At 32.4% G+C, this 18226-nt stretch overlaps 1 protein-coding gene across 1 annotated transcript; it reads right to left on the bottom strand.

The window, feature by feature from the left end:
- Window positions 1-4985: 4985 nt before the first annotated feature.
- Window positions 4986-17307, bottom strand: Gpdh1 (Glycerol-3-phosphate dehydrogenase 1). The gene is made up of 8 exons (XM_017629911.1): window positions 17156-17307; window positions 16463-16997; window positions 16001-16178; window positions 6063-6269; window positions 5793-5981; window positions 5533-5716; window positions 5307-5460; window positions 4986-5240 (listed from the first exon to the last, which is right to left on the bottom strand). Exons 2-8 carry the CDS (start codon window positions 16504-16506, stop codon window positions 5153-5155), a joined length of 1044 nt encoding a protein of 347 aa, XP_017485400.1. The 5' UTR covers window positions 16507-16997; window positions 17156-17307; the 3' UTR covers window positions 4986-5152.
- Window positions 17308-18226: the final 919 nt, after the last annotated feature.

Genomic DNA, 18226 nt, shown 5'->3' with positions numbered 1-18226 from the left:
TAAAAGAAGTATGGCAATCTTAAATTAATCTTTTAGAAACATAAATTCATTGTTAAGAAATGCAATTTTTTGCAGTAAGATAATTATTAGTAATAGATATCAAAGAAATCTTTATATAAAAATTATTTTTTATGCAAAATCATATAAGGCTAGTAACATATAGAGGCAAAGCTGAAATTAAAGTAGTTAAATTTTTTACAATTTTTTGTATGCAAATTGGATTTTAATAAAGCATTTTTAATTACTTAGATACTTACATTATTATGTTACATTTTTTTAGCATGCCACTTATAGCTTTCATATCTCGGCCTATGTTAAATATCGTCAAGTCAGTTGAAGTGACGGTACGGCCAGTTGTTAGCCATTTACTGATGTGATCGTCGACAACAAGAGGACGATATTCAGCATACATTTTATTTTAGCGTATTATACATTTTTCTACATTTAATTTGAAATATATGCACAAACGGATTAAAAGTAGTAAATAATTAGTACCTTTTCTACTATTTTAAAATGCGTGACCGAAATAGACGTGCCGAGAAAGTGAGGTTAAGTTACTGACAACACACATCGCTTAGTCCCAAAGGCTATTCCAAACTTTCTGCAGACTTCAGGATTGCACGAACTGTAATGCGGAGTAGAGCGCACAACAGATCGCAGATAGTTCGCAGTCCTTACCTCTTTTCACTATCATTCTATCTAGGTTTGAAACGGCGGGATTGCATATTGACAGTCTCCAACAAACCGTGTGGCATATTTTTGGGCGTTCACCTTTGTCCATAAAAAATTAATCGAGCTGTCTCAAAGACCGATAGTATTTAAATTAAAAAATAAATAAACCTCATTTATTCATAAACTATGGTTCATAATTAGCAATGACTGATTTTTGCAACTAAGTTCCAATTAGGCATTTAACTGTATTTTTCGCATGCCGGACCTTTCCATCAATTATAGTTTAGAATTAAGAGAGACCGTTATTTTGCAGTAGTGCGGCAGTGTGGTCACAGTGTTGTAGGATTATTTCCCTCCCTTAATTTTTTTTTTGTTTTAATAAAAGTCAGCGATTTCTGGTTGTCAGCGTATTACGACAGAAATTTTGTTTTTAATTTTTTTCCAAATTATTTTTATTTTCCTTTTTTTAATCTTAATCCTCATGTGTGCTATCAAATGATATGCATATGTATGTATGTACATACATACATATACATACTAATTAACCATCAGTTGGCTTATGTAAGTGCATTTATACACATTTTTATTTATTTACAATTTGGTATTTCATTTTTTTCTTTACTAATTTTGAGTTTTTTTGGGAGAAACAACAAGCTCCTAATGGTAGTCCTACTTAGTTGCTAAAACTTTAGGTACTCATTAGGTATTCACTCAAATAAAATGTTTTTTGTTGTTTTAAGAGCATATGTGCAAAGAGACAGCCTGACGTTCTACGTCTGTAGGTATGTAAATATGTTAGTGCATATGTTTAAGCTGCGATTGTGCGAACTCATCGAACTATCTTATAGCCAAAAATACCTGCACTTGTAATTTACCGTTACTTAACGATTTGCCCATCAGATTACAAGCTCGCTGTCGTCGTTAATATTCTTAAAACAAAATCAAAAGCTCTTTTTATTTAAATTGTGTCTTGGTGCGCATTGAGTTACTGGCCTTTTCACTCTTTGTGTTAGTAACAAATTCTGAATCAAAGTTTACACGTTGCAGCTTCAATGAACCAGGTACTTTATACAAAGCTTTCAGTTTGGTGGTATGGCTTTAAAATTAATAGCCATACATACATATAAATACATATCTATGTACATACATATGTATGTACATATGTACTTTTAAAATAACTGGAGTTGTTTTAAAATTTTCCTATTTCACTAATTTTATTTCTGACTTGATTAAAAGTGTGGTGTCATGTTTTGTCTTTTCTTCTTTGGTTTTAGATATTTTTTGCACGTTTGTCATTTTGCGTTTCTCGATAGATAGTGGTGGGTCTTATTGAGTATGCAATTTTATACTATTATATGCATATATGTGTGTTTGCTAACATGCGTATTCTTTCTTTACAGCTTACATACTTATTTATTTAGAGCTCTTGCCTGTGAAATAGAAGAAGATATAAGAAGAAAGAGAAATAATTAGCATAACTACTTTTATAAATTTAGTGTTTTAACAAATCGGGTGATAAGCATGCCAATCGGGGGGAATAGAACCAATCTGGAGTCAGCCGAATTGCACATTTAGACATACATACGTTTAATGTCGTTGTAGCAGCATTAAATTGCAAACCATATCCAAAAATCGATTTTTTTTTCTTCCGTTTCATTCTCTTGGTTTTTTGTTTGTGTCTACCAAAATTTTAAGCATTTAAAGCAGAGTATATCTAAAGGAAAAGCACCTAGCTGGAGAATACCGAAGAAAAGTGAATGCGCGGATTGTAGATACCTAGTTGATGGTGTGTTTAGTCAATAACATCGAGTAGCTGGAAGATACTCATAATTTGTATCGTATGAACTTAAAAATAAAAAATATATGGATTGCAAATGATTTTATATTATGTACACATAAAGGTGTGAAAATTGGCAATGTGGGTGTATGAATCAACATTCTCCTGGTAGTTGCTTAACTCGTATTTATATAATGTATAATGCTAAAATGTAAAGAAAATCTTACGAAAATTTATAATGCAGAAAATCTCTTATCACTTTACCCGAAAATTTTAACTTAAAAATTGTATGGCAATTTTTTTAATTTGATACATTTTTTTTTTTAAATTTGTGCAACTTGAAGCTTTTATCATTTTGAATTTTGGTCTAATTCATTGACCGCACTGTATATATATGGCGAATTCCCTTTATCACGCTGTTCCAGAAGAATGTTTAAATATTCTAACTGATTTTTAATACACACACGGGTGAATTTCCTTAAATTGGAAAAAAAACCCTAGCAAACATCGACAGTTTAGCATTTTTGACTTGTCAAATACTGTGGAGCAATCACATTTGTGCGTACGGGTATTATAACTTTGTTTATAGTTATTTATAAAAAAAAAAACCTTACAGAAACTAAATAGAAAGCAAAATCATTTAGGCTATGTTTATCCTTTTTATACTCGTCCCTTCGTGTGGATAATATTAAAAATGGCCTCAAGCGGGTAATAACCACAATCAGTTGTAATATTTCAGTAACTTCTATAGCCAAATTGTTAAACACTTATACATATTAGGCAGTTCTTTTATTAAAAAAATGTATTATATTAAAAAAATTCTAAACTCGGCGTAGCTCCGCTCAATTATCTCATTACGAATCAAAATGATAACCGACTCAAATGGATGACCCTAATGCAATGATATGAAATGCATGACTTTGATTTCATTTTTCAAAACCATTCCTATTTATTATCAACAATTTTGTTATAAATCTTTTTTTATTAATATAACAAATACATAATTAAACATTGACCACAATAGTTATTTATAGATATTTACAAATATGCCTCAGATACATACAAAATATATACAACTTGAATTAACTTATGATATACAAATATATGAATGTAAAATCTCTCGACACGCTTGATGATGATGGCTTTTAATCGCAATCATGGTCATTTTTCTGCTTCTAAATACTTACATATGTATACCGGAGTGCTTGAGTTCGGCATACGTGATCGTGAAACTGTTCGGGGTGATTGTTTTGATGAGCGAAAAGGTTAGGTTAGAATTGAAGTGCGACTCTCTAATGATTTCAATTTGTATGTTTTTTTTTTTTGTTTTGTTTTTATCGATATATGTATGTATGTAAGGCATAACGTATTAAGAGAACATACATAAATTAATGTTATGCGCTCTAATACTTATGCATGTATATTCCATTTATATCTTTTCCCGAAAATCCAATTAGGCGCGATTTGTATGTTTTATGGCAAAGGGTGCAGAAAATTACAACTTCGGTTGCACAACAATAATGGGCTCATCCCTAAGAGAAATGGAAAATGTGGAAAATTGTTTTTAGTGTTAAAATGCGTGAAGAGAAACATATGCAATTGAGTGCCAAGAGTGGTTAATGATTATTTGTTAGTAATGCTTGGAATAGTTAAGTTTTTGATAGAGGAAACCATAAAAGTTCGCTGACGCATGCACATACATATACATGATTTTAGAGCGGAAATATATTCGTTGGATGATATCTGCAATAAAAATTATAATAATTATAACTGTACGCCAATAGCTAAGGCAAACAAAGCGAAAAAGGCTATGCACAAAATTTTTAAAAATAAATACAAACCGTCCGATAAAAAGCAAGTGAAGGCATGATAATTTGGAAACACACTTTTCACCACTCAACCTCAATGAATTTGAGTTTTCAATATCTTATTCATCACTTTGTTTAAATACTATTAGAAATAAGAAGCCTGAACTAAGGAATGCTGTCCAACAAAGGCTTAAAATATACATATAAGTAACTACCAGATATACATATGTAAATGAAAAAAAAAACAGCCCGTAGTAGTTGCTGGCCATTTATGAAGTGGTTTCCTATGACCCCTACAGAGGGTAAATGCAGCGAAACGTTGTTTTAACCGCTGCATATTAATACATATAAAGGGGATTTAGAAATTTCAACATTCGCCACCACCAACTATCATGCGTGATTAACCGCACAGCCTTTTTGACTGTCGTAACAAAAAAAAATAAAAATGTGAGACAATTTTCTACAAATTGTGTGCAATGTTAGTAAGAAAATAAGGTGTGGTGCGGCAAATTTTGCTTTTAGAATAAAATAAAATACTTTGGTGTCGAACAGAAGTGTATTTACAATTTAATATTTTATATATACTTAAACGTAATAGTTAAAATTAAGCGAAAAATTAAAGCTAACTGCAATCATTAACAACTTCAACAAAAGCAAAATAAGTAAGTACAAGTGAACGAGAAACGTGCAACTACTAAATTAGGCTACATACAAACGTAAATCGCAAATCAGGTTACAAAATAAGAACAACTTTTAATGGAAACATTAAGGAGGAAACAAATTTCAAAGGGAAAATTTTGATTCATAAGGAATATTGCTTTAGTGGAATTACTGCTTTAGGAAGCTCATTGTAAGAGGAAAAAGTGCACTAAAGAACACATCAACTTACATATGCTCAGAGGTGATTACGTATGCAATCAATAAAATCTTGAACTTTCAACTGACTTGTGCAGATCTTATGAATGGCCGTGAACAGTGGGAATCTGTAAGCAAAAATTTGTTAAAATTATTAGATATTCAAATATGTGCACATTTGTGTGCATATTTACTTTTCTTCCAAGCCCTTGTTCTTCAGCATGTAATTCACTTCTTCGGCGGTGGGGGGACCTTGCAATTTCTGTCCATTCAACATTTCGTTTTCGAGTTGTTCGATAGTTTTTCCGGTTTTCACAAAAGCCTCTGCAACGCGACGGTTACGACCACCTATTAAAGAAAAGAAAAAATACAATTGTAGCATATTTAAAATTAAACTTCTTCATCTCTACAATGACCTACCATAGCAAGTGGTAATCAGATCAGCAACACCACAGCTCTCGAAGAATGTTGATAGCTTGCTGCCTGGGTAGAAAACATCAACAAATCGTACCATTTCCATCAGACCCAATCGAATGACGGCTGCCTTAGTGTTGTCACCTAAACCTAGACCATCGATGAAACCAGCACCGGTGGCAACAATGTTCTGCACAATTAAGAAATATTTACTTGTTATACATTATAATATAAATAAAATTTCACTAATACAAAACGTAACCCACCTTGAGCGCACCACAAACTTCAACGGCATCAGCGTCTTCCACCACAACAACTCGGAAGAAATCAGCTTGGAAGAGATCACGCAGTAGTTTAGAGTACTTAATATCCCGGCAACCAATTGTAGTTTCGCAGAAGTTACCCTGCGCCACTTCATTAGCCAAATTGGCACCCATAAGCACAGAGCAGGGAATCTATAAGAGAGATATAGTATATGAGCATTTGTTTGACATACATACGTTCGTATAAGGTAATCTAAATTATTGTCGATATACCTTCAAATGGCGGGTAATGATGTGGGAAATAAGATCGATGCCACCGCCTTCGGCCTTGTCAAAGCCCTTAATCAGCGAAATAGCTATAGCATTGGGCTTAATTTTACCCAAAAGCGTTTTGCAGAAGTTCGGGATGAACTGATGTGGCACAACGAAAATGAGAATATCAGCGTTTTTGCACGCTTCAATGAGATCCGGTACAGCGACCTGTAAAAGAGATGAAAGAAAATTAATGGAATCCATTCGCGTGTATACTTTGCATGTGCGCTGCCCTGATAGTGGATAATATATAAATACTTTATATAAATAATTCATTTAATAAATCATGATTGTTCATTGAGCTTCGCGTTAATAGGAAAAAAAGCGCCACAAATGAGCGATTGCAGGCGTCACATTGTCTAATATTGTTCCTAAGCGATAAATCAATTTTGTAGTACTCGGTTTATATTAGGTATGTATAACAGCATATTGACGCCGACGTTGGTCTTCTAATCATACCATAAATGAAAATTATTCGCGATAAATATGCGGATTTTATTTCAATCCGATAAAATCCTGCCAATTGGTCAATAGGACGTAATTATATGATTATTTATTGGTATTTAAGGTGTGCACGTGTTTATATCTGTATATTTGTAAAGGTGTATGTGCATTAGGGCGCCTCCACAATAAAAGTTGCAGTTTAAAAATTACTTGTTTGATTTTATTTTTACAAGCTTTGTTTAACTTGCTTTGTATGTAAGTAAGTATGTAAACTTTTTATGGGAAGATGTATGAAAATTCAACTTGCTATAATTTCATATGCTTAACAGTATCACAACAGTATGTTTACAGTATCTCCCCATAACTTTTCATATGAAAAAATTTATTATATGCATCCCACTCCAAATCATTGAATTCCTCATTAGAACATGTAGTCCCTCTATTTTAGCGTATCAACAGTTCATATGGCTTCATACCATGTAAATGCGCCATAAAGCACAGTTTATAGACACCTAACATAAAAATACATTCAAATGCCCGAACGAGTATGTTTATATTTGTGGTACATTAGGGTACGTCACAAAAACAAGTTGTGGATTATCCGCTGGAATTATAAAATTTATTATATTTTAAGGGCCGTTTTCTCAAGTAGGTTTTAAAATTTATCTGCCCTTTAAACACTTCTATAATCTGAGTTGGATTGAAAAATAAAATATTTTTAAAAACTAGTAATATTTTGGCGAAATTTTACAGTACTTTTTTTTTGTATGGAGAACGATGTACCCTAATGTACCTACATTTTTACATTTTTCATTTATCGGTTCTTATTTTTCCCCATAAAACTAACTTATTAACGTCTTACGATAATGTAATAAATTATTACATATTTTTTAATTGTGATTGTTTAACTTTTTTAGAAAATTAATAGTGTGTGAGAATATCTCTGTAACGATACTCCGGAGAGAATCCGCAGAGGTATTACATATCCATGAAACTTGCATAGTGTTATCGTCTTAAAATGCATACAAAACTTTGATTAGAATGTTAGCAAAGAAAAAAACTTTAATACAGATTTCTTAACTTTATAGTTTTCTATATTCTCAGATCATTTACTAGGAAAAGTTTAGCGAATTACATACATGTGTACATTGATTTTTTTTTATAAAACTAATTTTAAGGCGTGCCAGGTTATACACTTTAGAATTAAGCTAAATTCTCTTCTTAGTAATCGTAAAATTAACACTTCGGGATGGTGAAAATTTTTTATATGGAACGTTATGAGTCCCAGGCCAGCGAATCACGAATAAATGGTTAGTTACATAGAGCTTTTCTTTAAAAAATTATTAATAAATATTTGCATTATTTTAATCGTGAATATACATAATACATACTTTTGTTTGCTATGAATCAATTAATTTCATGACAGAGCGATATTTTAATGCTCATAATGTTATGATTATTTTTTTCAAATACATAATCTTTATTACGTTCAATGATAGTGAAAAAGTTGCTAAGTACAAAATTGCTTTTGATAACCATCAGAATAGAAATTTTTTATTACTACGTGTATTTTCTTAATTTCTGACCGTGCAAATTATTGCCTCTTCGCATATTATGCATGTGGCAGCTACGATTTGAAAAAAAAAATATTGTATTAAATACAAATTTGGAGAATTATAAGAACATATGAGGTCATTAGAGCCAGAGGTATTATAATATACAAGTAATTTTTAAGCCAAAAACAAAACCGCCTTCAATTCTCATAAAAATTTAAGATTATCGTTCATCTCTTCATGATCCAATGATAGGATATAAAGCAAATTAGTATGGGACCGCTTGTGAGGTAACACCTTTCCTTTAGAAAAGGAATAATAAAAATCGATTAACGTAGACTAAAGTTATGCGATGACATACATAAAAAAATATAAAAAAAATATAAAATATTCTTACCACTTGATAACCTTCTCCTTTTTGTAAAATCAGTTTTGAAAGTACGTGCTATTACCGTCTCGATTCTAGTATGCATTTTAAGATACACCTCAATTTTATTTTTTTTTTACACCCCAGCTTATTTACATACGCCTATATCTTTAACATAAACCAAAACTTGTAAGCTTAATAAAGGTGTGTTCAGGTGTACTCTATTTTTTATCAAACGGAAACAAAAAGCAAAAAATCGAAAAACATCCGAATACAATTACAAAAAAACGAATAATGAGCATGCCGGCGGCGAAATACAATAATTGAATAGGCGATTGTGCGGTTTAAAGCGCCAATAAAACTGAAGTCAAATTGTTAATGATTTATACCGTGTGCAGATATGTATGTATGTATGTACATGCATATGTGCATACAGAAGAATGTTTCTTGTACAACATTTATAAAAATAAATAATGAAATTGAAGATAGGGAATGTATGTATGCACATTAGGGTGGTCCTTAAAAAATCAAATGAACGATTTTTTCAGTCTCATCCCCTCGATCGGTAATACCACTGTCACAGATAGCACATATAAGATTTGGTCCCGATTGGAGACCTTTAAGGCGTGTCGCACGGGGGGCAAAGTACAGATTCCTCTATTAAGACTCAAAAAGTTAAAATTAATTTTTTTCATATAATATCCAAAATCGATACTACTATAGTCGAAGATATCACATATAAATTTTGGTCCCATTGGTGTCGGTTAAGGCGTCTTCATATGGTAATCTGAACTTTGGCCCCTGGGCGACACGCCTTAACCGTCTCCAATCGGTACCAAAATTTGTATGTGATATCGGTGACCGTGGTATTACCGAATGAAGGGGTGAGATTGAAAAAAAATCGTTCAATTGATTTTTTAAGGAGCACCCTAATGCACAGTATGTATGTTTGTAAGTGAATATCTAGTAGAAAATCGTGTATGCATTACTTACAAAAAAATCACCAGCATTGCATTTCAAACAAGTTCAATCAACCAGCGGCCAGTCAATGACTAATTTAAAAAAATTGTGTTATATTCGAAATACCAAAGATATTATTTAATAAACGACAATTCCCTAAGAATTAGAGATTGTGACAAATTATTATAATTCATGGAAGCCAGCAGACATCTTAAGTATTATAAATGCATTCATACATCCACATAGCGCACATGTATGTATGTATGCATGTGCACATGTTCAAAAATGTTTATACATATACATATCTGACCCTGAACGTCTTCTTCTACAGATCTACAAATTACGTATAAAAATTAATTTTAACAATCAATTTAAAAAGTCCATCACCTTTCGGTGATTTTATTTTTTATGTGAATGAAAACGACTTTGATGAAGGAAGAAAATTGTTTATATTTTTCGAATGGATTAAAAATTCCGCTGCAGATAAGAGAATTTATTGGCTAATTGCCAACGAAGTGCGATAATATTTAGAATGCACTTTATACAGTATCTTTACAATTTATTAGGAACACGAACAACAGCATCGTAAAATTTCAATTAAGCACTTCCCACTTTTTAGAATAAAATAATCAAGGGCTAATTTAAAGGTTTGACTTTGAAATGCTAAATTGATTTCAGTGCACATACAATAGGGGTGTTCACAACGATGTCGTAAGTGTCATATATACATATACTTATGTATTAAGGGGGTTTGCAAGGTATCATAAAAATTATATTACGAATTTTCACAGCCTATGGTTACAGAAAATATGGAATAAATTAACCCGACGAAGATTTGCGTGCCGCTTGCGCTTTTCTCTCAAAATGTTTACCGCTGGTAAACCCAAATAAGAGTTAAAATTAACAAGTAATCTTTAGCAAAAAAAAAACCGACTTCAACTCTCATATAAAAAAAAATATATATATATATATCTCATGATCCGCTGATCGGATCTTAACCAGATTAGTATGGGACCACCTCTGAGACACTACCTTTCCGATGCAAAAAGAATTATCGAAATCGGTTGACGTGGTCCAAAGTTATGCGGTAACATACATAAAAAAANTCCTTTTTTGGAAGTCGGTTAAAAAACTAATTAATAAAATTAAATAAATTGTGTGGAAAAGTAACAATAAAGTACTTTTTTTAGCAAAATCTATAAAGGACCCTTTCATTTATCAAAAAACCTGTGCGACAGTTATTATTTTACTTCCTGTAAATAGGCGGTTTTTTTTTTTTTGAAATCTTGACTTTCGAATATCGAACAAATCGGATTTTTTTATCAAACAAACCGGTTTTTTTCATACAAATCTTGATTTCCAACCGCTATTTGCAAAAGCTTTTTTTGATGTTTCTGGGACCAGAAATTGAACCATGGAAGGCGGCAAGGAAACTGCTCAAAAACGAAAAAAAGTCAAATGCAGTGGAGTACAGATAAAAAAAATTTAAAATAAGACCAAACGCGAATTTTTCACACATTTTTGTTTTACTTTGGACTTAAAAGTAACTTAAACGTCATAAAAACTACGTAAAATAAATCCGGTTTATCCAGTTTTTTCTTAATTTCAAAATCAGGAACCGTTTTTTTCAAATTGCAATTTTTCGAACAACTTCAAACCTGGTTTGGAAAAAGGGGAAATCGAAAACCATAGTATGTACATATAGTGTATGTACATAAGGGTGCCTCACCAAAAAGTTGCGAATTTTCCACCGGAATTAAAAATTTATTACATTTTAAAATTTCTGTCAAAATATTTTGGAAAAATATTACGATTTACGTGAGCTAGACCGATTTCAAAATGCCTCCAAAATTCTTCACTTTTCACTTTTGGTTTCCATGTATTTACTATGGTCGGAAGACAAATTTTCAGGTGAACTTTTTTTCGGGTGAAACTCAGGATAAGGCTGATTTGAACTCCTCTATCATATGAGGTGATTAAAAAAATATATATTTTTAAAAACTTATCTGATTGATAACAAAAATCGATTTTTGGAGGTATTTTCAAATAGGTCGAGCTCATGTAAGTCTTAATATTTTTAAATATAATAGTCTTAAAAAATATTTATATGTATGAATTTTTATAATTCTGATGGTACCGATTTTTTTTTTTTTTTTATTGAGAGTGATGCACTCTAATGTTCAAATGTATCTGTGTGTATTCTTGCTTTCACAAAATGCATACCTTATAGAACTGACTACTAAAAACCTATACTTAAAGTTCGATAATAACGAGCCATAACACGTTGACTATTCAAAGCGCACGATTGCGTATCAGAATGTTTGTGAAAATTTTGTGTCCTTATCTCAATTCTATTACGAGTCCAAACCCATAACGATATTAAAACAATATAAACACTGAACTTTAACCACACATAACTACAAATCTTCAATGAATGCATATCATCGTTTAAACTACAAAACCGCGTATCAACAAAATGCAAAACCGCGTATGTGAGGTTGCATAAATTATTTTCTTGAGAGTAAAACCACTCATATTGCAAAATGGTTTTCTTTTTTTATAAAGCAACGCATTTCTGGCTAGTATATTTCAGGATGCATGGATAAGGATTGAGCCAAGAGCTTGTGTGAGCAAATCCAATTTTTGGCAAAAAATGTCAGTTACGCGATTTTGTAGGATGACGATACGCGGTTTTGTACTTTAAACGACTATATGTAGTTAGTGTAGATATGGATATTCACTTAGTAATCATTTTAAGACCCAAGTATGCAGTTGTATATATACAGTATCAGTCCATACAATAGCACCCCCATCTCGAAGTGATATTGTTTGCCATTTCATGTTTATTTATTTATTTTTAGGAATTTTCACCGAACCGAACATTTCAAGGTCTAAAATAATAAATAATCAATGAATTTTTTAAAGTCAAGTTTAATAAAAAAGGTACATTTGTTTAAATCACCCTCCATTTCAATTTATAACGTAAAATACCTATGTATGTAAAGTTAATAACAAAATGCCTTTATTTTTAATACTCGAAATTAAATAATTTTATGTTATAATGTGAAAAAAATAATAGCCTATCGGCATTTTCACCTTGCAACCTTCAGCACTGAGCAATTGCTCACTAGACACACTTGATGGAGGGGCAGACAAATATTTTAAAACAAATTTATTTTTTTTGTTCAACAGAAAATGTGAGCTTTGTACCAGTATTCAGTTTCTTGGCAGCAGATGTTCATTAAAAGAGCGTTCAATTCGTTTTTTAATGAATGGTTAATATGAATTTAAAGCCTTCGTACTCATATATTTTTGCGAGAATAAAAAAAAAAATAATTTTTGATTGGATTCTGTAATTTCCAAAATGAAAATGAACGCAGGGTTACACATCCAAATAGAAACATTAAAACTAAAACTTTGTACAACTTTTAAATTAAAAAAAATTACAAATATTCGGCCAAAGTTCGGTTTTTTTTTTAGCCGAAGCCGAAGTTCTGTCGTTCTCTAATAATTTCCATTCGTACTGTCATCGGGTATGTAACTTGAAAATGGAAACCGCTGTATCTTTTAGGCGCATCAATACTACATAGTTGCATTCCAACATAAGAAAGGCGTAAAGTAAAAATAAATTGTGTTCATTCGTTATATGGAAGAAAATTCGCAACACGCTGCACAAGAAAAAAAATCTAAAAAAAAACAACGGTACTTTTTATCGACTTGAAACTTGCACTTTATTAAAATAAAATTGAATGGGCTATAAAACTGCATACCCGAAAATTTTCTTAATATCCTGATTAAAAATTTGGAAATTTTGATGACAACTTTTTTAAGTTTGATTAATTTTTCTTTAATTTGTGAAAGTTTTGAAGCTTTTATTTCATATTGAATTTCGGCGATAATTAGTTGAACTCAGGTGTACATATTTCCTTATGTTTTATTATTATGTTTGTTTTTTCTTAGCACAATGGAAATCAAACAAACTTAAATCAAATGCAAACGGCGTGAATTTATAAATAGCAATCAATTGTTAAAGAAAATCAATTGCATGTTGTGCAAGTTTAACCATGACCTCTCACATGACACTTGCCACTTTGCCACCCACCATGACAACACGAATGCAGCGAAAGAAAGAAGTACAAAGTAAAAGCAAATACAAAAGTAAAAGCAAAAGTAGCAAACCAAAAACAAAAATAATAAAGGATGGACGCTTTCGCCACATGAAAACAAGCGCTGCACGGCCTTGACCTACACAAAGAAAGCTGCAATACAAAAACAAAGGCAGCTTACATACATACATACCTGAGTGGTAACAGCTGCATGTACATTTAAATATAACTTTTAGTAATGACGAAAGTCAAATTAAAAATTAAATAAGACCAAGTAAAATGCAGCGATAAGATAAATGTAGTGATTTACATATAGTATTGGAAGTTATTACAAGATTATTTTAGCGAGTGCAGCGAGAACGAGGAGAAAGTCAACAAATGAGCAGATTTTACCAAAACACAATAGAGTAGAGAACATATGGTATTGTTGGATGGCGCAGGGAGGTTTGCGGTAACAACGATGACAAAACGACCAGTGGGATGTCAGCTACTCAGCTGCTCAATTGCTCTTGGCCAACGTAGGCGAAACGCAATCGTGGCCATGCATTGTGGCATTGGGACGACGAACAAAAATAAACTGAACAAAGCAAAAAAAAAAGTGCAAGATTTCATTGTCAGTGTCCGATTAGATAATACCTTCTTAACATATGAACTTATGTATGTACTATTTGTGCCTTAGCTTGAGGTGCTTAAAATCATTTACGTAAGTTAAATTTTTTAATTTTAATAAGCAACAATTTTGCAAAAGCGCGTGGCGTATTACTTAATATTCTTTCTTGTACGCATGCATATATGTATGTACATACGTATGTATGTATGTTGGTACATTGGAGCGGAGGCTGCTGAGAAAAACGAGAGAGTACAATACTCTCTAATTAATATGTTGATTGTTTTGAAAATACACTGACTTTGTTTATATTTTTCAGAGTTACATAATTAAATTATTTGCACATGTAAAATAATACGATTTTTTAGCAAGTTTTTATTGTTGAATTATTGTTCGTTTGTTCTGGATAATATTCTTATAACTGTGCAAAAATAGGTCATACTTGCAATCCATAAACCTGTTACATTATTAATTATAGCTGATCCATGCTTAAAAACTACACAACTTACATACGTACATATCGTTCCCTTAATATAGAAAGGAAGGCCCTATGACATAACGTCGCTGAAATACAAAAAGCTGTAACTAACTAAAAATCCAAAACTCACTTTTTGTTTGATTACACAAGGCAACAAAAATGGGAAAAACTTTTGTTTTCATCAGCTCCAGATTTTGAGAAAAACGAGGTCAAAGAGTAAAAAATCCCTGCACCTCAACCCTAAGGTCACTTCTAGTTTGTATTTAACACCAAAAACTGATTTTGACAAAATTAATTTTCTTTTTCAATAGCACATTTTTATATTGTTCAATAAATGACTATTAGTGACTATCAGCTCAAGGTGCAGGGATAGTGTTTCAGGGATAGTAGCTGAGAGTTATAGCTTTAATTCAAGCCTAAGTGGAGCTTCTATCAACTTTTGTTTTTTGCCAGACCTTCTAAAATATTGCAAAAAAATCGATTTTTTGACAATTTGACCTCGTTTTTCTCAAAATGTAGAGCTGATGGAAACTTTATGCTTACGGATTCGTAATCCCCACAGAAAAGTCTATCAAAAACAGTTTAAAGATTTGCCGTAACAAAAACACTGTTGCCTTTTGTTATGATGCAGTTCATCAAACTATAAGTTGCCGCCACCCCCCCCCCCCCCCTCGTTTTATGCAATAAACAATTTTAGTACATTTTACACATGAACAAACCAGTGTTTATGTGTTTCTATTAGGAATGCCAATAAATGTTGTCAATTCAATTTCAAGCGAGTCAACTAAAATCTTATTGACTTCTGAGCGTATCAATTTAATTACAGCTATTAAACCGTCTATACCGTCCATCAAAGCGCAGCTGAGACTAATAATTGTCAGAGCGTAAATTTTATTTGTTTCTTAATTATTCCATCTACCAAGCGATAATAAAAAAAATTTTACGTTTTTTTTTTAAATGATGTTATAAAAATATTCAATGCTAATCAGCACAAGTTAATGTGAAAATTATATAAAATTCGCAATGTTTCGTCTAAGGCATAAGCACGTGCGTGTTATTACCAAAAATTGCTATACATTGTGGCTCTGAAATAAGATTTATGTATTACTACAAGAACAAATTTCACGCAACTAACACTCGCCGTCGCTAGATGTTAATCTATTGCAAATACTGTCTAAAATGGCTGACGTTGTGTGCTATCACTACACCATTTAACAAGTCATTACTTAAGGTCAAGAAGCAGCATTTGGCAGCGTGCCAGTTCTCAGACTTTCGCTATCAGCAGTAAATTTTCCAATTGTCGTTATCAATTTACGCGCTATTCTTTCTCCAGTCACTGACTAATTCTCTTATATGAAATAAAATAAAATAACATTTTACTTACCACATTTGGAGGTAGCTTGTGTCCTGGCAAATATTTAACATTTTCATGGGTAGTATTTATGATTTCCGTTAATTTTTTCCCATCTATTTGTTCCTCATACACATACATATTCACACACGGTTCGAATTGCGGAAGATTCGCGCAATTAGCACCCACAATCTTAGCTATTGCCGAACCCCTATGTGTTACAAAGAAAATATAAAATAATAGTTATGTAATAATCTATAATTCTTGGTTAATGTTCACTTGTACACACTGTGTGGGAGTTGCTTTCATAAGTTCGCCATAATAGCGTGCATTTCATTCAAGCGCGCCAGTTGCTCCGCGTTGGTCATGTACCTGAGTTACAAGTACATATATATGTAAATATACATATACTAAATACGATTCTGGAACACTTGTGTAACAACCCACATCCAGCAGTACATTGTTACTAAATGCAATACCAAGTTATTAACTTACCAGTTTCCTGAGCCCACAATGCAAACGCTGGTTTTATCGGCCATATTGTACAAATATTTTGAAGTATAAGAAAATTTTAAAGATTATTTAATGGCGTTTACTTCCGTTAGACGCGTGCGTACTATAATTTATGTATGGAGAGCAGTTATCAAATTGCTGGGATTGCAAATGAAAGTGGCACGTTTAACGCGAGCGAAGTGGCGACGACGACTGATTTTATGGGGCGACCGCTAACACGTTTCAAGCTCTCAGGTGATGACTCTTTTCTTCGGGTCTTGTGTATTTTATCTAGGCGTACCGCTGCCTTCACTCAGTCGTGTTCATCAGAAGAAATCACAAAAGCGATCAGCAACGCGACTCGTGTTTCGAGAGTGGTTATGGTAAATGTTTTTGAACGCTCACGCTTGGAGCTACTGGCGTTTTGAAGTGTTTCGACGATTTTGGCGAAGTCAACGCGAACAATTTGTAAACACGGGTCCCCGCACACTTCCGTCAGTACTCGCTAACTTATCAGTATCTGATATCAGGCAGTTTTCTGAAATTAAAAAGTAGTTAAAAAAGCTAGGAACACAAATAGCAATATGGAAAAATTATCATCTTGGCATGCGCGGAAAGGCGACTTACGAGCAAAGAATGTTGGTAAAATGTTTACTATAGAATTTCAACTCAATTATCTGAGCGTCATACATTTACCTGTTTTAGTAGCACGTAATTTAAATGCTAGGTTATATATTAAATATTCAATTTGTAATTTTATTTATTTCTATCGAAAATATGTGAAGCGACAAAGTGATTTTTTCTACCAGATTTGACGTTTGTATTCTATTGCCATTTGCTTATTTTCTTCTCAATAATCGCTGTTTGTTTTCTTTTTACATACTTGTATTCAGTGTTGCCGTCTTTCCAGACCCCATGAACCAAAAATCCCAAAAAAAAAATCCAAAAAAAAACCAGAATCTGAAAAAAGGTCTTTGGTTCATGACCAGACCCGTAGATATCAAAAGCAAAAGGTCTCTAAATGCCCAATATTTCATCGGAAGTTTCGTTTTCACTAAATTTGAGGTCAAGTATAAGTTTTGGGAAAATATTTTTAATAATACCCATTTCCGTCGGTTTGGTAAGGTGCTAGCTGCAATACCATGGTATTTGGTAATTTTATCAACTCTGATCGCTGTATCTTGCAAACTATGTTTATCAAGAGATAAAGCTCGGTCCATCCCCTTACGTTTAATGGGGTGTGGTGGCTACGTTTCCTCCCCCTGCGCTTGCCGCCCAACATTCGTTGTTCGATTAACCAAACAATGCCCGATAAATTTATCATTTTATCAAGTTTATCAGCAGTTTATCTCTTTAGATGAAATCCCTATTTAGAAAAACTTAAAAACTAGGGAAGTTTCTTTTACACAAACTTTGAAGTCAAGTATGAGTTTTGAAAAACTATTTTTAATAATACCTATTTAGTAAGCTTCTAGCTGGTGCTCGTTAATTTTATCAACTGTGAATGCTGAAAAGACTTACTTTTGTTATACTAGGTCTACATATAAATAGTATATCCTCATTTTCGAGCTTAACTCCCTAATCTGTGATTACAAAAGAGATTAGCCACACAAAATTCGTCACTCGCTAATCTTTAATTTTAAAATAGTATCAAATTGAACCGATAACTTTTCGAGGTCCAACCAAGTTTTATCGATTATTTTTGCGAAGAGGAGGAGAAATGCCAAATATAAAAGTAAACAAAAATTGACGCTTTCAACGAAACGT

The sequence above is a fragment of the Rhagoletis zephyria genome, unplaced genomic scaffold (genome assembly GCF_001687245.7).
Source record: "Rhagoletis zephyria isolate East Lansing unplaced genomic scaffold, Rhagoletis_zephyria_1.1 Rzeph_scaffold_07184, whole genome shotgun sequence".
NCBI lineage: Eukaryota > Metazoa > Arthropoda > Insecta > Diptera > Tephritidae > Rhagoletis > Rhagoletis zephyria.
This window is presented reverse-complemented; position numbering and strand designations above follow the sequence as displayed.